This window comes from Vulpes vulpes, chromosome 12 (genome assembly GCF_048418805.1).
Source record: "Vulpes vulpes isolate BD-2025 chromosome 12, VulVul3, whole genome shotgun sequence".
NCBI classification, from domain to species: domain Eukaryota; kingdom Metazoa; phylum Chordata; class Mammalia; order Carnivora; family Canidae; genus Vulpes; species Vulpes vulpes.
This window is the reverse complement of record NC_132791.1, coordinates 133,147,859-133,172,125: the sequence shown is the minus strand read 5'-3', so window position 1 is coordinate 133,172,125 and position 24,267 is coordinate 133,147,859. Positions and strand designations below refer to the sequence as shown.

Here is a 24,267-nt window from a genome sequence, read left to right as displayed (position 1 = left end):
GTCACTGTCACTGTCAGTATCACTATTGCTGTTGCCATCCTGAACCAGCGCATTGCAGCCATTACAGCAAATCTGCACGACGCAGGGCTTCCCAATTTTCACGGGCTCCTTACCATTCAGGTCTCAGCTCAAATGACCCCCTTATCAGAAAGTTCCTTCTCGACTACCTGGGGTTCAGAAGCATCCCCTTCATCCTGCCCTCCCAGCACCGTGTAATTTGCTTCCTAGCATTTACTGTTCTCTCTCCCCGCTCGTGTGTTTATTTACTGTCTGAGAAGAGGAGGCTCCCTGCCTGGTCCACTGAGGCAGCTTCATTGCCTGCGGGGCTCCAGCCTTTCCGCACTGCTCACCACTCTTAACCCTGGGCTCGATTTCAGCACACCCACTTCAGCCAGCTCCACCTGGGCCCCGTGTTACATGAGCTGCGTCATGTTTACTCCCCACTGTGTCCCCTCCCATGGGTGCTGCACCCCCAGCTCAGCATTGCGACCCAGCCCCAGCCACTCCCCGCACCCTAGTACGCTCATGTGCACACAACACTTGGTAACTCTGGGTACATTTAATGACAATGTCATGGGGAACCTGGGGCCACACGGATCATGGAGAAGCCTGGGGAGGCAGGGTTGCAAGGCGCCTGCTTGTCCCCATCAGATGGTAGAGTCGTTGGCAGATGCTAGGTCATGCAGCTGGTGGCGGAAGGAGAGTCGGGCTTTCCTGGTGAAGTAGGCGCCAGACCCTAAGGATGGAGTCCCTCCCTCGGCCACAGTGGGGGCAGGAGCCGGGCTGGGATTTGGGTCTGGAGGGACAGCGGGATCCAGGCCTGAAAGGGAGATTGGAAGGGGAAGAAGGGTGTCGTGGGTCAGTGTCCTTCCTTCCGCAGTGAGGAGGGAAGAGGCCAGGAGGTCCTGGGGCAAGGAGTGGGGATGTTGAGACAGCAGGGCTGCTTTCACTGGCCTCTGACCTATGTACTCACGCAGAAGGGCCCCCGATGCGCTGCTGTCACTGTCTTGAAGGTGTTAATATATATATATTTTTTAACCAGGGGCTTCACCTCCTCATTTTGCACTGGGCCCTGCAGGGTATTTAGGCAGTCCCATGGGAAAGTCCACCTCCCCCCAGGGAAACAAATGATCCTTTTCCCTTCACTGGTTTAAACATTTACCTTTCTCCCCAGACAGAGAGAGCCCCCCGTTCTCCCCAGCCCCCCCCCATACCTGCTCCTCTTTGAGTCCCGTGCTGTCTCCGGCACCCACACCATGGGAAGCACCATGCCCACTTGAGACCCATCTCAACAGTGGAGGAGACCCGGGATGCTGGCAATAGCCAGGAGGGCCCCAGGGGGAGGGGTGTGGTTTCCAAGCCCCCCCCCCGCCCCCCGCACTGTGGGCCAAACTACCACTTAGCCTCAGACCGCCTGGTGATTATAGGCGCCAGGGGGTGGAAGGAGGAGGAGAGGGAGGACAGAAGAAGTGGACAGACACCCCGTTCAAACACCTATCCTTTTGTGCCCCCTTCATTTGTGGGCACTCTCTGATCTCCAGGGAGAAGCAGGAGGATGCTGGAAGGGGGGTGGAAGCGACAGATGGACGGACAGACACACAGATGCAGAGGAAATCCACTGTAGCCATGCCTGATGACTCAGTGCCCACCTGGACGCTGCCTGGGAGTCATCTGTGTTCTCGAATGAGAATTCAGAATGCCCAAGTTGTAAATAAAATAAAATAAAATAAAATATTTAAAGATTGTATTTATTTATTCATGAGAGAAGCAGAGACTTCTCTCAGAGGGAGAAGCAGGGTCCCTGGGGGGAGCCCGATATAGGACTTGGTCCCAGGACCCCAGGATCACCCCTGAGCGGAAGGGAGATGCTCAACTGCTGAGCACCCCAGGTGTCCATTTCTTATTTCTAAAACAATTTGAAGTGAAAATTTCCACGCAGTTGAATACACACTCATCTGTGTACAGTTCTCTGAGTCCCAGGGCATAACTGCCCCAATCAAGATACTGGTCTTGTCACCAATGTCCCTCATGTGTCTCACTGTCAACCTCCACCCCACCTCCTGCCAGAAACACCTACTGATCCCAGTTCGATCAGTGTAGATTGGTTTTGCCCATTACAGAACTTTATATAAATGAGTCATATCGTATTATGTTTTTTTGTCTGGCTTCCTTCAGCATAACGGCCTGGAAGTTCACCCCAATTGGAAGTATTTGCAGTTTACTTGTGTTTCTTGTAATATTAGTTTTATTGATATAATGGCATGCCGTAAAATTCATCCATTTAAGGTATAGGAGTCAGTGGTTTTTACTGGATTCACGTCTGTGCAAACATCACAACTAATTGTGTGACATTTTCATCACCTTCGAGAGAAACCCTATGCCTACTGCGAGTCACTCCCCTGTTCTTTCTCCCCAGCGGGTGGCAAACACTAAAATACCTTCTGTCTCTACAGATTTCGTAGAAATTAGAAATGAAATCATACAGTATGTGGTCCTTTGTGTCTGACTCCTTTCACTTAGCATTATGTTTTCTTTTTTTTTTTAAGATTTTATTTATTTATTAATGAGAGACACAGAGAGGCAGAGACACAAGCAGAGAGAGAAGCAGGCCCCCTGCTTCTTCTTCATTGGGGAGCCCAGTGTGGGACTCCATCCCAGGACCCCGGGGTCACACCCTGAGCCCAAGGCAGATGCTCAACTGAGTATACCCCCTGTGCTGAACAGAGTTCAATCTCAGGGCTCTGAGATCATGATCCGAACTGAAATCAAGAGTCAGACTTTGAACCAATTGAGCCACACAGATATCTATGTTCATTTTGTTTTTTAGATTCTGCATATAAGTGAAATCATATGATATTTGGCTTTCTGTCTTATTTCAAGCATCATAACCTCTAGATCCATCCACGTTGTTACAAGTGGCAAGATCTCATTCTTTTTCATGGTTAATATTCCGGGGTGTGTGTGTGTGTGTGTGTGTGTGTGTGTATTCCACATCTTCTTTATACATTCATCGATCCAAGGACATTTAGGTTGTAAAAAATGCTGCTATAAACATGAGGGTGCATATCTCTTTTCAAATTAGTGTTCTTCTTTTTAAAAAAATATTTTATTTATTTGACAGAAAGCATAAGCAGGGGGAAAGGCACAGGCAGAGGGAGCAGCAGATTCTCTGCTGAGCAGAAAGCTCTATTCAGGAGTCCATGTGTGGCTGGATCCCAGGACTCTGGGATCATGACCTGAGCCAAGGCAGGTGCTTCACCAATGGAGACCTCCAGGCGCCCCTAGTGTTTTCACTTCTTTTTTTAAAAATCTTTTTTATGATAGTCACACACAGAGAGAGAGAGAGGCAGAGACACAGGCAGAGGGAGAAGCAGGCTCCATGCACCAGGAGCCCGACATGGGACTCAATCCCGGGTCTCCAGGATCGCGCCCTGGGCCAAAGGCAGGCGCCAAACCGCTGCACCACCCAGGGATCCCTGTTTTCATTTCTATGGATAAATACCCAGTAGTGAAATTACTGGATCATGTCGTATGGTAGCTCTACTTTTAATTTTTTGAGGACCCTCTCGTATTATTCCCCAGTAGCCGCAGCAATTTACATTCCCATCAACAGTGCATGCAGTTTCCTTTTACTCCACATCCTCACCAACACCTATTATTTCTTATCTTTTTTATTTTAGCCATTCTGACAGGTGTGAGGTGGTATCTCATTGTGGTTTTGATCTGCATTTCCTGATGATGAGTGATGGCAAACATCTATCTTTCCATGTGTCTCTTGACTATTTGTATGTCTTCTTTGGGAAAATGTCTATTCAGGTCCTCTGCCCATGTTTAAATCAGATTATGTTTCTTGGTTGTTGAGTTGTAAAAATTGTTGGCCTGGCATGGAGGCCGACTGGGGGTTGAACTGAAGACCCCGAGATCAAGACCTGAGCTGAAATCAAGATTCAGATGCTTAACGAACTGAGCCACCAGGCGCCTGTATAAGTTCTTTATATATTTTGGATACTAACCCTTTATTGGATATGTCATTCACAAGTATCTTCTCTCCTGTTCAGTAGGTTGTCTTTTAGTTGTGTTGCTTATTTCCTGTGCTTCTCATTTTGACAAAATCCAAAAAAGTGTATCTTTGCTTTTGTTTCTTTTTTTTTTTTAATTTTTATTTATGATAGTCACAGAGAGAGAGAGAGGCAGAGACACAGGCAGAGGGAGAAGCAGGCTCCATGCACCGGGAGCCCGATGTGGGACTCGATCCCGGGTCTCCAGGATCACGCCCTGGGCCAAAGGCAGGCGCCAAACCGCTGCGCCACCCAGGGATCCCTTTACTTTTGTTTCTTTTGCCTCAGGAGACATATCTAGAAAGAAGTTGCTACAGCTGATGTCAGAGAAATTACTGCCTGTGTTCTCTTAAGGGCTTTATGGTTTCAGGCCTCACATTTAGGCCCTTCATCCAGTTGAGTATATTTTTTGTGTATAGTGTGAGAAAGTGGTCCTGGTTTCCTAGCACCATTTATTGAAGGACTATCTTTTTCCCATCAGATATTCTTGCATCCTTTGTCACAGATTAATTGACCACATAGGTGTGGGTTTATTTCTGGGCTTTCTATTCTGTTCCATTGACCTCCATGTCTATTTTTGTGCTAGTGCCATACTGTTTGGATTATATAGCACTCAATGCTTAACATCTGAGAAACTGTCTTCCAAGGTGGCTGTACCATTTTATACTTTATTTGCTTTCATAAATGAGTCATAGTATATTACCACAAATTAATCATAATTAAAAACTTCTTCTCTTTAAAAAGCACCATTATTTTATTTTTTAAGATTTTATCTATTTAGGGATCCCTGGGTGGCGCAGTGGTTTAGCGCCTGCCTTTGGCCCAGGGCGCGATCCTGGAGACCCGGGATCGAGTCCCACGTCGGGCTCCCGGTGCATGGAGCCTGCTTCTCCCTCTGCCTGTGTCTCTGTCTCTCTCTCTCTCTCTCTCACTGTGTGCCTATCATAAATAAATAAAAATTAAAAAGAAAAGATTTTATCTATTTATTCGTGAGAGACAGAGAGAGGCAGAGACACAGGCAGAGGGAGAAACAGGCTCCATGCAGGGAGCCTGATGTGGTACTCGATCCCGCGGCTCCAGGATCACACCCTGGGCTGAAGGCAGGCGCTAAACCCTGGAGCCACCCACGGATCCTCAGTACCATTATTTTAAACACAGAAGCCACATCCTGTGAAGAAGTGTTTACAACACCCATATCTGATAAAGGATATGAATAGAAAATATAGGGGTGCCTGGCTGGCTCAGTTGGTAGAGCCTTTGACTCTTGGTCTCAGGATCCTGAGTTCAAGGCCCATGTTGGGTGTGGAGCCCACCTAAAAAAATAAGAAAATAAAGAAAAAAATACAAAATGCATAAAGAACTCATAATTCAATGATAAGACAACGTGGTTTTTAAAAAAATTAGCCAAAAGACTGGAACAGACACTGGGCAAAAGAGGATACACAAATGGCCAATATGCACAGGAAACATGGTTAGCATCAACTGAGCATCCAAGGAATGCAGATAAAACCACAGTGATTTTCTACTTTACACTCAAACCCCAAATACACGTACTACATCACCCGGCAGCTCCACTCCTAGAAACGAAAACGCAGAGTTACCCATTCACCCCCAAAGTTAGGAGTCTTCATGTTCTGTCTCCCTTTCTGATATTTCCTATCCATTTCTTCTCCCTTCCCTTCTATTCCCTTTCACTATTATTTATATTCCCCAAATGAATGAGACCATACAATGTTTGTCCTTCTCCGATTGACTTGTTTCACTCAGCATAATACCCTCCAGTTCCATCCACGTCGAAGCAAATGGTGGGTATTTGTCGTTTCTAATAGCTGAGGAATATACACTGAGGGGGGGGGGCACTTGACGGGATGAGCACTGGGTGTTATTCTGTATGTTGGCAAATTGAACACCAATAAAAAATAAATTTATTATTTAAAAAAAAAGAAAAGAAAACGCATAGTTACCCAAGAATGTTACACAGATATTTTTTTAAAGATTTTATTTACTTATTCATTCATGAGAGAGAGGCAGAGACACAGGCAGAGAGAGAAGCAGGCTCCATGCAGGGAGCCCAATGTGGGACTCGATCCCGGGACTCCAGGATCACACCCTGGGCTGAAGGCGGCGCCAAACTGCTGAGCCACCCGGGTTGTCCTTGCACAGGAATGTTAATGGGAGTTTTATCGCAACATCCGAGAAACAACCCGGATGTCCATCAAACCGGGAGACAAGGAGACCTGCATTCTTAAAAAGACGGTAGATCTTGTCTTTCAGGACCTGAGAGCCTCGGGTCTGCCCCCGGAGCGTCGGGCCCGGGAGCCCGCGGGGCGGCGGTCTGGGCCCCGAGGCCCGCGCGGGGCCCGGCACCGGCCGAGAGCGCAGGAGACGCACGCAGGCGGGCGCGCACCCCCGGGCTCGGGGCTGCCAGCCCTCCCGCCCCGCGGCACCCCTGCTCTGTCACCCCCCGTGAACCCCCCTTGTCCGCCCCAGGGGCTGGGCGGGGCGGGAGCGGGCGGCGGGGCGGCGGGGCGGCGGGGCGGCGGGGCCGACCGGGCGGGCGCGGAGGTGAGGCGGGCGATCCGCCCCCGGGGGCCGGCCCTGAGCGCCCGCCCCGCCCCGCCGCCGGGTGTGGGCCCCGCTGGCCGCGCCGCTCCCTCGGCTGGCGGACCCGCGCGGGCACCCGCTCGGGCTACCGGTGAGGGCCGGGGAGGGGCCCGCGGTGGCGGGGGAGGCGGGCGCCGGGGGGGCGCGGGGCTGCGGACTCAGCCGCACGCCGAGATTTCGGGGTTTCCCTCCCGGGCGGGGCGCACGGAACTTCCTCCTTGCCCCCGGACCCCTCTTGCTGCCCGCCCGGCCCGGCCCGATCTGGCCCCCGGCGGCCCCGGGCCCCCGGCGACCCCTTGGCCTTGGCTTCTGCTCTGCTCGGGTTCGGGGGTGGGGGGCGCCCCGCGGGCCTGGTGGGAGTTCCAGGGAGCTCCGGGTCCGGGCCGGGAGGCGGGGCTGAGCGGTTCTGGATGCGGGAACCGGGTGCCGGGTGGAGATCAGAGGCGGGTTGGCGGGGCGCTGCACCCCGACTAGGAAGCGGGGCTGGGGGGGCGGAGGCGGGGCTGCAAGGCTGATCGGCCCCCTGAGGCCTCCCCACGCTCCTAGGATGGCAGCCACCCCCGACAGCCTCTTCCCCTCCGGGGGCGACCTGGACTCCAGCCAGTTGCAAATGGAGCCGGATGAAGTGGACACGCTGAGAGAGGGCGAGGACCCCGGTACGCGGTGGGTGGGGGGCACGGCACGGGACGGGAGGGCCGAGACAGACCTCCCGGGGTCTACACTCCTGCACTTTGTCTCCTAGCTGACCGGATGCACCCTTTTCTGGCCATCTATGACCTGCAGCCTCTGAAAATGCACCCGCTGGTGTTCGCCCCTGGGGTCCCCGTCACGGCCCAGGTGGTCGGCACTGAAAGATACACCAGCGGATCCAAGGTGGCCGGGCTGGGAATGGGGGGACTGGGAATGGGGGGGGCTTGGCCAGAGGAGGGGGGCCGCCACCCAGGCCCGGGCCCACCACTCAGGTTGTCCCTCCCCCCAGGTGGGAACCTGCACTCTGTATTCTGTCCGCCTGACTCATGGCGCCTTTACCTGGACCACCAAAAAGAAGTTCCGTCATTTCCAGGAGTTGCATCGGGACCTTCTGAGACACAAAGTCTTGATGACGCTGCTCCCTCTGGCGCGGTAAGGGGACCGGCCTGCTTCCTGGCAAAGGCAGGTACCCCCCCCCCCCAGCCCCTGCTTTCTGCCTGTCGCACCCCCAGGCCTCAACTGCCCCGCCCCAGCTACTTAATTCCCGCATCAGGCCACCGGCCCCTTCCCCTGCCCCTCAGTTACCAGGAAACCTTCCCAGCCCAGCTCTCCCTGCCCATGATGCTGTGCCAATATCTCAGCCGGGCTGGGTGCCCAAAATGCCCTTGGCAGACTCCCTCCTTTTCTTGTCTCTGTTCTCAGGAAGGGGGCCTTCTGGCAGCCTCTGGGCCTCCCCCTGGATCTCTAGGGCTTCAGAAATACGGGCTCCCAGCTCTCCCGCTCCTCCTTGACACCTCCCCCACCATGTCATCCACAGCTTTGGCGTGGCCCATCCTCCTGCCCGGGAGGCAGCAGCGGACCGAGAGATACCCTCTCTGCCACGAGTAGGTCCTGAGGGCTCCACCAGACATGCATCCAGCAAACAGGTGCAATCAGATGCCAGGTCCTCTGGGAAGGCATTTGGTGTGCAAATGGTTCTGGTTGCATCTGTCTGTGTCTCTCACTCCTGCTTCAGAAATACCTGGAGAATTATCTCAACCGCCTCCTGACCATGTCTTTCTACCGCAACTACCATGCCATGGTAAGGCCCCGGGGGGCGGGTACTTGTGCTTTTTAAGGGGGAGCGGTAAAAGCAGACCTCCGCAGGGAAGTGACAGAGGACCCCGGGCTGTGGGGTCTGCAGAGCTGAGCCCCAGAGTCTCTCCTCTGAACCCCTGTCTTCCTCTGCAGACAGAATTCCTAGAAGTCAGTCGGCTGTCCTTTATCCCAGACCTTGGCTCCAAGGGACTGTGAGTGTCCGACACCCCTCACCCCACCCCCTGAACCCTGTGGATCCCTGCCTGCCTGAGGATGGGGAAAGAATTGCAGGGTAGGGGGTAGAGAGGGGGTGGTAGCAGGGCTCTGGATTCCTTTTCCGGGCACATCTCCTGATTTTTGGGCAGCATCTCCTCCTGATTTTCCCCACAGGGAGGGAGTGATCCGGAAGCGCTCAGGTGGCCACCGAGTTCCTGGCCTCACGTGCTGTGGCCGAGACCAAGTTTGTTATCGCTGGTCCAAGAGGTGGGTCCCAGAGTGGAGCCCCTGGGCAGTGGGAGGGGTGAGGAAGGAGAGCCCTGGGGCCGGGAGGAACGGATGGAGCCCTTCCGCTCCAGGTGGCTGGTGGTGAAGGACTCCTTTCTGCTGTATATGTGCCTCGAGACGGGCAGCATCTCCTTTGTTCAGCTCTTCGACCCCGGCTTTGAGGTCCAGGTGGGGAAAAGGAGCACAGAGGCGCGCTACGGGGTCAGAATTGACACCTCCCACAGGTAAGGCCTCCCAGTGTGCGCGGACACCTGATGAGCAAACAGCCCTGGTGGAGGGGGGCACTGAGTGGAAGGGAAGGAAGGAAGGGTTTCCACCCATGGAGCTGGCCCTGATTTGTAACCAAGGAACTGGTCTGGCCACATGCCTGGGACTGCTCTTGTGAGCCAGGGGCCCAGAGAGAGGGGGGTTGAGTATAAACGCTGGCCTTCCCAGAGAGACTCTTGATGCAAAAGAAGAGGGACTCCATTTATTCATTCATTCAACAAACCCAAGTGCCAGGTGCAAATCTCAGTCCATGCCAGCGACCGAGCTGTGTATAAGGCAGAGACGTGCCTTGTCCAGGTAGAGTTGTGAACGAAGGATTCCAGGAGGAATGGGAAAGAGGGGACAGCCCAAAATGGCAGGTGTCTCCCTGGGAGGGCCAGGGGCATTAAGGGTGAGGGCTGGGGTCCATCTCGATCTTTCTGCTCAGGTCTCTGATTCTCAAGTGCGGCAGCTACCGGCAGGCCCGGTGGTGGGGCCAGGAGATCACGGAGTTGGCCCAGGGCCCAGGCAGAGACTTCATACAGCTACACCGGCATGACAGCTATGCCCCACCCCGGCCTGCGACCTTGGCCCGGTGGTGAGACACTGACATCCCTCGGAGCTTCCCTGTGGGCTTCTGGACGTACTTGCTGTTTTCTGAGTCCTTGGTCCTCTTTCATCTCCTCTAACCTCCATTTGACCTCTGACCACACTGCAATCTCATTTCCCTCCAGTCTCTCTGACCCCCATACTCGGTAATCTCTTGTGATCCTGACTTCTCTGACCTCCTGTGACCCTTTAAAAAAAAATTATTTATCTGAGAAAGAGAGACAACAAGAGAGAGCATGAGTGGGGAGACAAGGGAGAAGCATATTACCTGCAGAGTAGGGAACCTGATGTGGGACTTGATCCCGGGACCCTGGGATCACAACCTGAGCCAAAGGCAGATGCTCAACCACTGAGCCACCCAGGCATCCCTCCTGTGACCTTATTTATTTTATTTTTTAAAAAGATTTTACTTATTTATTCATGAGAGACACACACACAGAGATGCAGAGACACAGGCAGAAGGAGAAGCAGGCTCCATGTAGGGAGCCCGATGCGGCACTCAATCCCAGGACCCCGGGATCACAACCTGAGCCAAAGGCAGACACTCCACTGCTGAGCCCCCCAGGCATCCCTCCTGTGACCTTTTTTACCACCTTTGTGCCACAGTCTCTCTCTGTGCCTTATGATCCCTCCAAAACTCATTCATTCATTCAATAAACATTTTCTAAGCACCTACTATGTGCCAGGCCCGGTGGCAGGAATAAGACTCCCCACTAGGTGATTCAACATGAAACACTGGAAAGTTGCCATTCTGGAGGTAGACGTGGGACACTGAGCATAGAGGGGAACCCCTATTCCCACAGGGGGAGAGCGGAGCTGGGGCAGGGGTTGCTGAGCAGAGGTGCCTGAGCTTCCTCACAAGCAGAAGAGAGTCAGGGAAGCATTTTCTCCTGGACGTGGTGTTGACATTTAGTTAGATTTATTTATTTGAGAGTGAATAAAAGAGAGCAAGAGCACGAGTGGGGGGAAAGGGAGAGGAAGAAGCAGACTCCCCACTGAGCAGGGTGCCCGATGATGCGAGACTCAATCCCAGGACCCCAGGATCATGGCCTGAGCCGAAGGCAGACGTGTAACGGCACTGAGCCCCCAGACACCCCCCCTGACATTTATTTTTTTAATTTTTTCTGACATTTATTTTTTAGCACAAGAACTAACAGCAGATACTTAACTTATGATGCCCTTACCGTGTGCTGGGAAGTGTTCTGGGTGTTTTACGTGTATTATTAAATCCTCACGTGAACCCCGTGAGTAAGGCACGTACAATTGTTACCTCCATTCTACAGATGGGAACATGGAGGCAAGGAGAAGTTCAGGAGCTTGCCCTTAAGGAACTTCACCTCGTGAACTGTGGAACTGGGGTTCAAATCCAGGCAGTCCCAGCCACGACCCTGATTGTCACCATCACACTAGACTACTAGTTCTTAAAAAACCAAACAGGGGGCACCCGGCTGGCTCAGTTGGTGGAGCGTGTGACTCCTGCTCTCATAGTTGAGAGTTCGAGCCCCAAGTTGGGTGTAGAGATTGCTTCAAAAGAGAAAATCCTTAAAAAATACAAAAATGAAAAAAAAATACAAAAATGAAATAAAAAGTCAAACAACACGGAAACATATTAATTAAAACATTTAAGTTCCTGTTGATTGAACAACTGATATGGCCCAGCCACTACTCCCTACACGTCCCCAACAACCCATTTCTCTCCCCAGAAGTAACCCTCACAGTAGTCTCGTATTTATCTTCTCAGCTCTTTGCCTGCATGGGCTTATCCGTGCATGTTACTTTTTGTTTTACTGTAAATAAGATCACTCACTTGCTTATGTGGAGCTTTTTTTTCTTTTTTTTTTCCATTTGTGTGTTAGAGGTTAGGCATTTAGGTTATTTCTCATTTTATTTTGAAGATTTTTTTAATTATTATTTTTTTATTCGAGAGAGAGTGAGCACGAGTGGGGCAAGAACAGAGGCAGAGGGAGAAGCAGACTCTCCGTTGGGCAGAGGTCTTCCACACAGGACTCGATCCCAGGACCTGAGCTGAAGGCAGATGCGTCACTGACTCAGCCACCCAGGCAGCCTGGTCATTTATCATTTTATTTTTATTTTTTTTAAGATTTTATTTATTTGTGAGAGACACACACACACAGAGGCAGAAAAACAAGTAGAGGGAGAAGCAGGCTCCCTTTGGGGAGCCCAATGTGGTACCTGATCCCAAGATCCCAGGATCATGCCCTGAGTAGAAGGCAGATGCTCAACCCTTGAGCCCCCAGGTGTCCCTTATTTCTCATTTTAAACAATGCTGCAGTGAACACAATCTTTGTCTAAGCATTTATTAGGATGCATTCCCAGAAATAGAACGACTGTATGCAATGGTATTAAAGGGTATGTGTGTTTGATATTCTGAGAGACCGCCAAAGGGTCCTCTAAAAAGGCTATAACCAAGGTATATTCCCATAGTCTATGAGAACACTCACTATTCCACATGCTAATATTGAACTCTGCAGTAATCTTGTGAATTAAAGACATGTTTTTTCTTCTTATTATCAATTTCCTTCCTTACTAACGAGATTGAACATCTTTTCCTATGGCTGACCATTTTAATTTCCTCTGTGAACCGACAATTCGTATTCTTTGCTCACTTTTCAGTTTGCTCGGATGTCTTTTCCTTATTGACTGGTTGGAACTCTTTATGTATGATGTATGAACCCTTCCAATATTTATTTATTTTTTTGTTTTTTTTTTTACCCTTCCAATATTTAGTCATATTCTTTAGCTTATTGTGTCTTTTGTAATTTTTAACTTCATTTAGCTTATTCTGGCAAATCTGTCGTACCTTGATACATCCAATACCACCTGGCTTCTCCGATCACTCTTGGTCTTTGACCCTGCTGTCACCTCTGATCCATGGCTGTCCTCTGGTCTTCACTATCCAGAGCATTCTGGCTTCTGACTCCCCTGACCTCCTTGGCTTGGCCTCCCCCCAGGTTTGTGAATGGGGCAGGTTACTTTGCTGCTGTGGCAGATGCCATCTTGCAAGCTCAAGAGGAGATTTTCATCACAGATTGGTGGTGAGTAAGGGAAAAGCTCCAACAGGAAGGGGCAGGATAGGGCCTGCAAAGGGAGGGGACCGGGTGGAGTGGCTGCTTGCTGGGGCTTAGCCAGCCCCTTGCCCTCTGCTCTGGATCCCAGGTTGAGTCCTGAGATTTACCTGAAACGTCCTGCCCATTCTGATGACTGGAGACTGGACATCATGCTCAAGAAGAAGGCGGTGAGGAGAGGAGTCAGGCTGGAGAGGAGGCGTGCGGGGGGTGCCCTTGGGTGGAGGTGGGTTAGAAGGGACTGCAGCGTGGGAGAAGGTCGGGAGTCTGAGGCTTCGCGGGAGGAAACATGTCTCTCCTGGCTCAGTGACTGGCATGTATCACCTCTTTTTCCTCCCTGAGGAGCACGTACGCCTCCCTCTTCACGTTCTTCCTCTACCTGGTGTAGACTTCTCTCCCAGGACGTATTACACTCTGTTGCATTAGCTAGGGGTGTTCATATCTGCCTTCCTCACTGCACTAATATCACTAGATTCAGTCCAAGGCACGATCTCTGCCATTTGGGGGACATCTGTGGATGTTAATGGCCGGACAGAAGGAGGATAGCGAGTGGGGGCCGGGGGATGGATGGATGGATGATGAGGGGGAGATGGATGGAAGGATGAGAGGTTGTCCGGGGAGGGGGTGGTCAACAGGACCGGGGTGGGTAGATGGATGATGGGTGGTACACAAAGGGGTTAGTAAATGGTTGGGAAGATGGGTGGCGAGATCATGAGAGGCAGGTGAGGAGCTGTATGGATGGGTGAGCAGGTCAGGGGGTCAGCGGGTCGCTCAGCCCCCATTGCTAAGTTTGCTGTGAGCGTCAAAGCAGGGTATGAGCAGGGAGGGACATACGGGAACCCCGAGCACAGGGCAGGGCTTGGAGGATGGAAAGGGGGCATTGTGAGAGAGGCATTAGGATCTGATCCCCCCTTCCACTTGCCACCAGGAGGAGGGTGTCCGTGTGTCCGTCCTGCTGTTTAAGGAAGTGGAACTGGCCTTGGGCATTAACAGTGGCTATAGCAAGAGGGCTCTGATGTTGCTCCACCCTAACATAAAGGTGACCTTCGGGGCTCAGAGAACCCCCCCAAAGTACAGCCCTCCTTGCCAGGCTCCTTTGTCCCCTCAGCCTTTCCTTTCCTTGAACATCCCATCCTTCCATCATCCTGTTCTCCTTCCTGACACCTCCTGTCTCCTCTCATCTTGGCCCACCCTCATGAACTCCCGCACATATGCTCCAGGTAATGCGCCACCCAGACCAGGTGACACTGTGGGCCCATCATGAAAAGCTCCTGGTCGTGGACCAAGTAGTGGCCTTCTTGGGGGGGCTGGACCTTGCCTACGGCCGCTGGGATGACCTACACTACCGACTCACTGACCTCGGGGACCCCTCTGAACCTGCTGCCACACAGGTAACCCTCTAGGCCTTCCTATGCACCCCACCCCTACCAAACACAACCTTGATGCACACCTCGTCCCCCTCCAGTCATTCCAAGTGCTGCCAATGTTGGGTTGCTCTTCCTGGGACTCCAGGAAGGTGATTCGAAGTAGACCCAGTCCCACCTGACCCCCATGACCCCTCCAAGCTCCTCTAGGGTAGTGAATGCAGCTGAAGGGGGGCCCGGTCCTACTCTCTGTCTCTCTGTCTCTTGGTGCTCCTCCCTTCTCTCTGGCCCGGGCTCTGTGTGGCCCCCATGATCTCTCCTTGCCTCTGGCCTGGGTATGTCCCCCTACAGCCTCCCACCCTGGGCTTGGACTGTCCTGGCACCCCAGACCTCTCGCAAAACCGATTCTTCTGGCTGGGCAAAGACTACAGCAATCTTATCGTTAAAGACTGGGTGCAACTGGATCGGCCTTTTGAGGGTGAGGGTCCCCTCCTCCAAAGCTCCCAAGAGCTGGGACTAGGGGCAGACGTTGGGGCTGGGACTGAACAGGATGAGCTGGGTCAAGGCTCCTCATCCTCCCTGCCCTGATGGTCTCCAAGAGACCATCTCCGACCTTGCCCCTGATTCTTCCGGGACCCCCAGATTTCATTGACAGGGAGACTACCCCCCGGATGCCATGGCGGGACGTTGGGGTGGCTGTCCATGGTCTCCCTGCCCGGGACCTGGCCCGGCACTTCATCCAGCGCTGGAACTTCACCAAGGTGCTCTCTCCCTCCTGGGGGGCTGGTTCTGGGAAAGACTCACGCCCCCACTGACTGCCATCCCTCCACCCAAGACTACCAAGGCCAAGTACAAGATACCCATGTATCCCTACCTGCTGCCCAAATCCACCAGCACTGCAGACCAGCTCCCCTTCACGCTCCCAGGGGGGCAGTGCGCCACCGTGCAGGTGAGGCTCCCTGTTTCAACCAGTCCTCACCCCTCCCTCCCCTTCAGCCCAGTGCCCCCACCCATTCTCCGGGACCTGAGTGCCCCCCCTGGGGTCGGGAGCCACATCATATTCTCTGTCCCCCCCAGGTCTTGCGGTCAGTGGACCGCTGGTCAGCGGGGACTTTGGAGAGTTCTATCCTCAATGCCTACCTACACACCATCAGGGAGAGCCAGCACTTTCTGTACATCGAGGTGTGATGGGGGTGGGGGTGGGGGGCAGAGAAGGAAGGGGGTGTCCGAGGAGAGGGACGAGGCTAGCTGTGGAGTCAGTCCTGGAAGGCGAGGGGAGTTGGGGGGGAGTAGCTGGTGTGGTGGGAGCCTGGGGCTGGGGCAGTGGCCCCGCAGCGGACGCCTGTCTTTGCTCCCTGCCCCAGAATCAGTTCTTCATCAGCTGCTCCGATGGGCGGACAGTTCTGAACAAAGTGGGCGATGAGATTGTGGACAGAATCCTGAAGGCCCACAAGTAAGGTGGACTCAGCGGGAGGATGGGCTGTGGCCGTGGCAGAGGCCCCCTCCGTGGGCGTGGCTTGGTCTGGTCCCGCCTCTGACCCCGCCCCCTCCCACAGACTGGGGCAGTGCTTTCGTGTCTACGTGCTTCTGCCGCTGCTGCCCGGATTTGAAGGTGACATCACTACAGGTGGTGGGAACTCCATCCAGGCCATTCTGCACTTCACTTACAGGTGACTCTGCCTCTCCGTGGCCGTGCGCCCTGTCCCAACTCTGCCCCGATCCCTTTCTGCTGGACTGTTGAGGTCCACCCTTCTCCTGACATAACCCATCCACCACCGCCCCCTCGCCGCCCCCCCCCCCGCCCCCCCGCAGCCTCCACCTCTCTCACCCTCTCTTTTCCCTCAGGACCCTATGCCGTGGGGAATATTCGATCCTCCATCGCCTCAAAGCAGCCAGTGAGTGCTGGGGGGCGGCGGGGCGGGGGGGTTCAAGCCCTGGACCCCTGGGCGGGGAGGGGCCTCCTGTTCTTGCAAGGTTCTGGGGCTGCTGCTCTGAGACCACAGGTAGCATTTGACTTATAGGGAGAAACGGGGAGGTAGCTGGGATGGGGTTCCACCTGCGCATGAGGGCACGTCTCAGCATCCCCCCATCTTTCTCACAGTGGGGACAGCGTGGCGGGACTACATGTCCATCTGTGGGCTTCGCACACACGGAGAGCTGGGCGGGCACCCAGTCTCGGAGCTTATCTACATCCACAGCAAGATGCTCATTGCGGATGACCGGACCGTCATCATTGGTCAGTCCTGCATCTGGACCCCTGACAGGGACTAGAGGAGGGTGGGGAGAGGTGGAGCAGGGCCCTCCGGGGTAAAGGGGCGATGGAGACTGGCTAGTCCTCTGGTAGAGGTGATGGGGCAGGGGCTGCCCTGGGCTCAGGCAGACACAGTGTGTCCTGTGCCCATCCCAGGCTCTGCCAACATCAATGATCGGAGCTTGCTGGGGAAGCGGGACAGTGAACTGGCCGTGCTGATCGAGGACACGGAGATGGAGCCTTCTCTCATGGACGGTGCAGAATATCAGGCGGGCAGGTTTGCCTTGAGCTTGCGGAAGCATTGCTTCAGGTAGAACGGCATGTGGTGCTGTGGGCATGTGGTGCTGTGGGCGGTGCAAGCCGGGAGGGGGTGGTCTGCCTTCTGAGTAGGTATGAGGATGGCTTACAGGTAGTATGGAGGCCGCCCCCCCCCCCCCGCTGGTTTAGGTTACCAGCAAAGTAGGTCTAAAAAAAAAGAGAGAGAGAAGATAATTTTTTTTAAGCGTCAAAGTAATGGCCAGAGACTAAAAAGTTCTACTGGACTCGTTTACACTTATTTTATTGTTTAACAGTGTGTTTATTTTGAATCACCTGGGCGGGCACCACAGAACTTTTCTAGCATCCAGGCTCTCCAAGGGTCTTCCTCTGACCTTGTGGGGACCCTTTCCCGTAGTGTGATTCTGGGGGCAGATGCCCGGCCAGACCTGGATCTACGAGACCCTGTGTGTGATGACTTCTTCCAGCTGTGGCAAGACACAGCTGAGAGCAATGCCAACATCTATGAGCAGGTGGGCACTGGCGGGGCGGGGCGGGGGGGGGGCTGGCTGAGCGGAAATCCAGGAATTATGGTGTTCAGAGTGGAATGGAGAGAGCCCTGCCCCCAGCCAGTCTCAGGAAGGGGATGAGGGCTTGTGAGCGGGGGGCATGTCACAGGATTCAGTGGCTCACGTCAGGGTATGTGGTGTGGGGACTGGGGGCGTCCGGCCCAGGCGGGCTTGGACCCTTGGCAGGGTCTCTCCAGGCCTCATTGGCTTCTGTGCCCCACTGACCCCCAGATCTTCCGCTGCCTGCCATCCAATGCCACCCGCTCCCTGAGGGCACTCCGCGAGTATGTGGCCGTGGAGTCCCTGGCCACGGTCAGCCCACCTCTGGCCACGTCAGAGCTCACCCAGGTCCAGGGCCACCTGGTGCACTTTCCCCTCAAGTTCCTGGAAGATGAGTCTTTGCTGCCCCCACTGGGGAGCAAGGAAGGTGTGATGCCCCTGGAAGTGTGGACATAGCTGAGGCTCCAGCCGGAGACAGCTCACCAGCGGCTGCGCTCCCCCGAGGTGGCTCCCTGCCTCCAACCCTCAGGAATGAGGGCCGCGTGACCCCGGGGCGGGCAGGCAGGCCTGAAGGGGACCAGAGAAGTCACAGCGGACCCTCCCTTGAGAAGCAGCCGGAAGAGGACACTCCCTAGCCTGGGCCGGAGAGGCAGGAGAGAGTCCTAGGGAAGTCCATCCTGCTGCTGCCCCATTGAAACCGCGGTCCTGGAGGAGAAGCCAACCTCCTGCCCAGGCTGCATGCCTGGGGAGCCTGTCACTTTAGGGGCAGCAGGCTGGGGCCCGGGCCTCCCCATCTGTCCCTTCCTACCCTTCCCTCGAACCCCTCCCTGCCACACCCACAGCTCCAGGGGTGGAGGGAAGCATGGAGCCTCTCCTGGCTTCAGCCCCATTGGTGGGGAGGGTGGGGTGGGGCACACACTAACTCCCTGCCCCTCCACCTGACAGATCACTAGCTTTGTATCCATTCGATAAACATTTCAGAAATAAAGGCATAGAACAGGTCCCCCGCCTCTCCCTCAGCCAAACTGGGAAGTGAGGGTTTACCTTCCACCTCCCACGCACCTGGAGCCCTGCAGCTGAGCACCTTCTCTCCTGTCCAGCTCTTGTCTCTTCCTCTGCTGCTTTGTCTCCCCTGTACTTGTGTCCGTAGTTTCAGGAGCTTGGCCCCCCCAGCTGCTGGGACCTGGGAGCTGATGCTCACCTGCACAAGGGGAAGATGAGGATGCGCAGAGAGGGGCTGGAGGGGCTGGGTCTTGGTCCTCCAGTGGCAGCTGGGAAGAGGCTCAGGGAGGACCCTTTGGGAATGGCTTGAGGGCAGGAAGGACTGGGCCCCGTATCTTGGGCTTGTCATGTGTGACCTAGCTGACCTTGTCAAGTCATATCATCTCCCAGACTCAGGGGTCCTACCAGGAAAATGGGAATAGTATTTCACATAAATGGCTTGCTGTGAACATGTAGTCCCTGATTTAAGTATTTATTGAGCATCTACTATTTGCCCAACAAGGGCAAGTGCCCTGTAGCCACTTGCAGCTAGGGGTTAGCGAATGGAACAGTGCCGACAGAGGTGCCTCCCATGACCGCACAAAGTTCTGCTGGCCAGGGCCACTCCAGGCGAGGCGGAAGAGACACTGCAGGTCGGGTTCAAGACCACCGCCGGGAAGCCAGCCCGGCAGCAAAGTGAGTCATGTGAAAGTTCTTGGCTTCCCAGGGCCTGTTGTGTTCACACTCTTCATCAATTTTATTTTCATGTGCTAAGAAGCGGTTTTCCATTAGGTAAACATTGCTGCACCCATGATGTTGTCTGGCTCGGTATTAAAATAAACCCACGGGAGGGGCACCTGGGCGGCTCAGGGGTTGAGCATCTGCCTGAGGCTCAGGGTGTGACCCCAAGGTCCTGGGATTGAGTCCTGCATCAGGACTTCTCCTGATGCCTGTGTCTCTGCCTCTCTCTCTGTCTCTCATGAATAAATAAATAAAATCTTTTAAAAAATAATAAAACAGACATACAGGAGCTCCTGGGTGGCTCAGTGGGTTAAGGACTGACTTGGTTTCAGCTCAGGTTATGATCTTCATTCAGGTCAGGAGATTGAGCTCTCACTGGGTTCCATGTCCAGCATGGGGTCAGCTTGAGGTTCTCTCTCTCTCTCTCTCTCTCTTTCTCTCTCTGCTCCTCCTCTGCCCCTATTCACACACTCTCCCTCTAAAATAAACAAAACATTTAAAAAATTTAAAAATCTAGGGATCCCTGGGTGGCGCAGTGGTTTGGCGCTTGCCTTTGGCCCAGGGCGCGATCCTGGAGACCTGGGATCGAATCCCACATCAGGCTCCCGGTGCATGGAGCCTGCTTCTCCCTCTGCCTATGTCTCTGTCTCTCTGTGACTATCATAAATAAATAAAAATTAAAAAAAAAAATTTAAAAAAAAATTTAAAAATCTAAAAAATAAGAAGACACATACATGCCATGACATACTAACATCATTTTCAAAATTGTTACATGATACTGCACTCTATTTAGTGTGCAATAACATTATGTTTAAAAAAATGTATATACCTTCATTTAAAAATATTCTTGGAGCACCTGGCTGGTTCAGTCAGAGGAGCCTGTGACTCTTGATCTCAAGGTTGTGAGTTCGAGCCCCACACTGGGTGCAGAGATCACTTAAATAAATAAACTTTAAAAAATAAATATTGCTTAAAAATGCTAAACATCATTTGAGCTTTCGGTGAGTCATAATCACTGACCACAGATCCCCACAGCACATATAATAATAATGAAAAATTCTGAAATATTGGGAGAATTACCAAAATGTGGCAGAGAGACATGAAGTGGGCAGGTACTGTTGGAAAAACAGCACCCACAGACTCGCCTGACACTGGGTTGCCACAAACCTTCCATTTGTAAAAAATACAATACAGCTAGGTGTACCTGTAAACGATATGGATTGGAAGAGAGCATTGCACACACTGGATTCAGGAGGGTGACTTCCTGGAGCAGGTGGAGTGAAGGGCATAACAGAGGGGTATATAGAGAGGGCTCTTCACGGAAATTAGTGGCATTTCTTTCTCTCTCTCTCTTTTTTTTTTTAGATTTTATTTATTTATTTGAGAAAGAGCAAGGGGAGGGACAAGCAGGGGGAGGGGCAAAGGGAGAGGGAGAAGCAGAGTCCCCACTAAGCAGGGAGCCCCACAGCACATGGGGCTTGAATCCCGGACCCTGAGATCTGACCTGAGCTAAAGGCAGGTGCCTAACCAACTGAGCCACCCAGGTGTCCCAGGGGCATTTATTTCTTAAGCTGAGCAGTGGGTAGATATCTTTCTATGTATCTGAAATATTTTGCAATCAGAAAAAAGCTTAGCATAGGTCCTGCCTTTGCCCATCATTCCCTCAGCCTTGTTTCCCAGCGTGAGAATTGACCCCAGGAGCAGGAAGAAAGGGAGAGGAACAGATGGAGGAGCTGAGGAGGACTTTCTGGAAGCTGGGTGTGCAGGCGGGTGGCAGTGTGGAGAGGGGGGATGCAGTTGGTCCTGCTGCCATCCCACGAGTCCAGCCCTCCTTCCCTCTGAAGAAGCCACTTGCACACAAGAAATCCTCCCCTCCCACATACAGTGGTCCCCTGGTACTAATTGGCATCCTGCTAATTAGCCTCATTGTCAGCAGTAAGTGCCTCTTTCCCTAAGGGACCGGTTCCTCATTAACTGTGGGGGGGGGGCGGAGGTGGAGGTTGGGGAGGAGGTGGAGGTGGCAGCCGTCTGGAGCTGGCTAGGTGGGCCTCTGCTTCATGCTGTCTCTTGATCTATCTGCAACCCCCACCCCAATTAATCCTAGACTTTCTTTTCTTCTTTCTTTCTCTCTCTCTTTCTTTCTCTCTTTCTTTCTTTCTTTCTTTCTTTCTTTCTTTCTTTCTTTCTTTCTTTCTTTCTTTCTTCTTTCAAGGTTTTATTTATTTATTCATGAGAGACACAAGGAGAGGCAGAGACACAGGTAGAGGGAGAAGCAGGCTCCCTGTGGGGAGCCCGATGCGGGACTCGATTCCAGGACCCTGGAGATCATAAATTTGTCTTATTTTGAATATTTTAACTTTCCTTGGGGCACCTGGGTGGCTGAGTCGGTTGAGCATCCGACTCTGGATACCGGCTCAGGTTATCATCTCAGGGTCATGACATTGAGCCCCCTGTTAGGCTCTGTGCTCAGCGGATAGTCTGCTTGAGATTCTCTCCCTCTCCCTCTGCTCCTCCTCTGACTTCTAAACAAGAAATTTTAAAAACATATTTCAAATAATAAAAATGTTTTTAAACAATGTATTTTAAAATATATTTTAAACAATAAATTAAAAATATATATTTCAACTTTACTTGATGCCCAATCTGGGACTTTCTCTACCACATCAATTCTTTTTTTTTTAAGATTTTTATTTATTTATTCATGAGAGACCGGAGAGAGAGGCAGAGACACAGGCAGAGGGAGAAGCAGGCTCCATGCCGGGAGCCTGATGTGGGACTGATGTGGGACTCCATCCTGGGTCTCCAGGATCACAACCTGGGCTGAAGGTGGCGCTAAACCGCTGAGCCACCCTGGGCTGCCCTACCACATCAATTCTAAGTTTTTATTACGGACAATTTCATATATACAAACATAAATGACAATATGAACTGCATGTATCCAAGTGTCCATAGTCCAACTTTGATAATTACGAACATGAGGTCAGGCTGGTTTCTCTGCTCTTCCTACTTTCTGGATTGCACTGCCTCTTGGCCAGCCTACCCCTGTAATCCTCACCTGCTCACTCACTGTTTCTGTATCTCTTTATTAAACATTGACTGTGAGTCAGTAATAAGCAAATTTGTCAAGGATCTACTGTACCAATCTACATATCTAGTTTTATTATATCCTAATCTTTCTATTATCTCTATCTTATCAATGATAGAATTGAACCTGATTAATGACTTGCCCAAAGGACTAAGTTCATTTTTTTTTTTTTTTTTTTTTTGATAGTCACAGAGAGAGAGAGAGGCAGAGACACAGGCAGAGGGAGAAGCAGGCTCCATGCACCGGGAGCCTGATGTGGGATTCGATCCCGGGTCTCCAGGATCGCGCCCTGGGCCAAAGGCAGGCGCCAAACCGCTGCGCCACCCAGGGATCCCAGGACTAAGTTCAAATTCTGTGTTTTTTCATACAATCCCATGGTCTTTTTAAAAAAATATTTTATTTACTCATGAGAGACAGAGGGAGAAGCAGGCTCCCTGTGGGGAGCCCGATGCAGGACCTGATCCCAGGACCCTGGGGTGACACTCTGAGCCGAAGGCAGACGCTCAACCGCTGAGCCCCCCGGGTGCCCCTATCCCATGGTGTTGATCTTGTGTTAGCATATATCACAGGGCCTGCCCAGATGACAGAGGCCTTTGTTCACTTAGCGTGTTACTGAACCTCTAATGGGTGCCAAGACCTGCACTGAACAAGGCTGTCTTGATTCCTGCCTTTATGGGAATGCGGCAGACATTTACAATTCAAAGTGAGTGTTCTCATCAGTTTAGACCAGGTGGTTAAAACAATATTCAGCTTTAGTGAGTCAAGGAAGGCTTCGTGGAGGAGTTGATTCAGACATGTAGGACAAAGCAAGGGGCAGTCAGAGTGGGCATGGTCAGAATATTCCAGGGAGAGGACATAGCAGATGCACAGGCTGGGGGAGGGTTTCTGGGGTTCTGGCCACAGTGAGGAGACAATTTCAGGATGCCTGGAACATGTGAGATTGAACCGCACAGTGTTGAAAAACAAGGCAGGAGAAGCAGGTGGAATCTTGAAGGGTCTTCAACGCCATACTTTATTCAAAACTGAGGTCACAGTGGAAGCTCTCAAACAGGGGTGACACGGGGTCTGATTTTTAAAAACCACTGTGGGCATGGAGAACTGGCTTAAGGGAGTCCCGGCAGGCAGACCAGGCAGGTGGCTGATAAAGAGCAATGGAGGTCAAGCGGCGATTGTGCCCCGGACAAGGACAATGTCATAATGAACAGGAGGGGTGGGGGCAAAAGTGGACGTGCATCCAAATGCGCCAAAGAGAAGAACTCAGAAAGGGGGGTGTCCACCCCTTTCAAGGACTTTCCGTGCAAACTCTCCTAGGTGGTGTGTGCATGGAAACTGGTGGTGGGGTCTCCTGATCAGAGACACCGTCGCCGCTGGAAGTGACCTCAGGGAGCAAACAGCCTTCTTCTTCAACTTCGCAGGCAAAGAAAAGCCCAGAGAAGCAAAGCAACGGGCTTAAGGTCGCACAGCACAGCAACGGCACAACATGACTCCTGGTTCTTCTCCATAGCATCATCCAGCCTCCAGTGGGGTAATGGCTGGGGCTGCTGTGCCAACCCCAGACCTAAGTGACCCAAGCACGATCCGAAGAGGTTGGACGGAGGGTCCTCAGCATCTCCCTGACCCACCTTCCACTACACGCGGCTCCAGGGATTGGTCAGCGAATAATTGTTGAAGTAGCTTCCTCGTGCAGGACAAGGTGTCCGGGAGGATTTCCCCGTCCTGCGGTCGCGGGTCCCCTCCTCAACACCCCCGACTCCGGCCAAGGTGGGGGGTGCAGGGCACCCCCTGAGCCCCCAGCCTCCCTCCCACGTGGGTTCTCGAGCCACATTCTCACCCCAGGCCCCTCCCTCGGCGGCTCCACTGTTGCCATGGCAATGAGGTGGGTGGACAGCCCATCCTATCTAGAGGCCACCCAGCCCTCGCGTGGGGTGTTACCATAACAACCTCCTAGTAATAGGGGGGCTGGGCCCCGCCCCCTTCCCCCGCAAATAGATGTGGGTGGCTTGATTGGCAGCTGGGCACACGAAAGAGGAGGAGGGAAAGGGAAGGAAAAGCGTCAAAGCTGAGCGGAGAAGGAAATGGGGGAGAAAGAGGGCAAAACGCAGGCGGAGGGGAGGAAGCGCGAGTGCGCAGGCGCGCCGGCCGGTGGG

The 24,267-nt window shown here is 52.9% G+C and overlaps 2 protein-coding genes across 7 annotated transcripts; one reads left to right on the top strand and one right to left on the bottom strand.

Moving 5' to 3' along the window:
* Positions 1-647: 647 nt before the first annotated feature.
* On the bottom strand, positions 648-1,287 carry C12H17orf114 (chromosome 12 C17orf114 homolog). Its single transcript, XM_072732051.1, has 2 exons — positions 1,215-1,287; positions 648-820 (listed from the first exon to the last, which is right to left on the bottom strand). The coding sequence occupies exons 1-2, from the start codon at positions 1,285-1,287 to the stop codon at positions 648-650; spliced, it is 246 nt and encodes an 81-aa protein (XP_072588152.1).
* A 4,871-nt stretch (positions 1,288-6,158) lies between these two features.
* Positions 6,159-23,697, top strand: PLD2 (phospholipase D2). 6 transcript variants are annotated; one of them, XM_072730089.1, is made up of 25 exons: positions 6,159-6,314; positions 7,209-7,318; positions 7,405-7,535; positions 7,642-7,784; positions 8,170-8,278; positions 8,368-8,433; positions 8,583-8,641; positions 8,820-8,912; positions 9,005-9,157; positions 9,628-9,777; positions 12,761-12,844; positions 12,966-13,044; positions 13,803-13,913; positions 14,095-14,265; positions 14,590-14,716; positions 14,881-14,999; positions 15,074-15,187; positions 15,316-15,420; positions 15,603-15,691; positions 15,795-15,908; positions 16,084-16,133; positions 16,340-16,474; positions 16,646-16,799; positions 17,163-17,277; positions 17,545-18,314. In XM_072730089.1, the coding sequence occupies exons 2-25, from the start codon at positions 7,210-7,212 to the stop codon at positions 17,767-17,769; spliced, it is 2,805 nt and encodes a 934-aa protein (XP_072586190.1). In that variant the 5' UTR covers positions 6,159-6,314; position 7,209; the 3' UTR covers positions 17,770-18,314. The 6 variants fall into 6 exon arrangements, with proteins under 6 accessions (XP_072586190.1, XP_072586192.1, XP_072586193.1 ...); XM_072730092.1 differs by lacking the exons at positions 6,159-6,314; positions 17,545-18,314 and adding exons at positions 6,626-6,753; positions 23,536-23,697; XM_072730087.1 differs by lacking the exon at positions 6,159-6,314 and adding an exon at positions 6,626-6,753.
* The last annotated feature ends 570 nt before the right edge of the window (positions 23,698-24,267 follow it).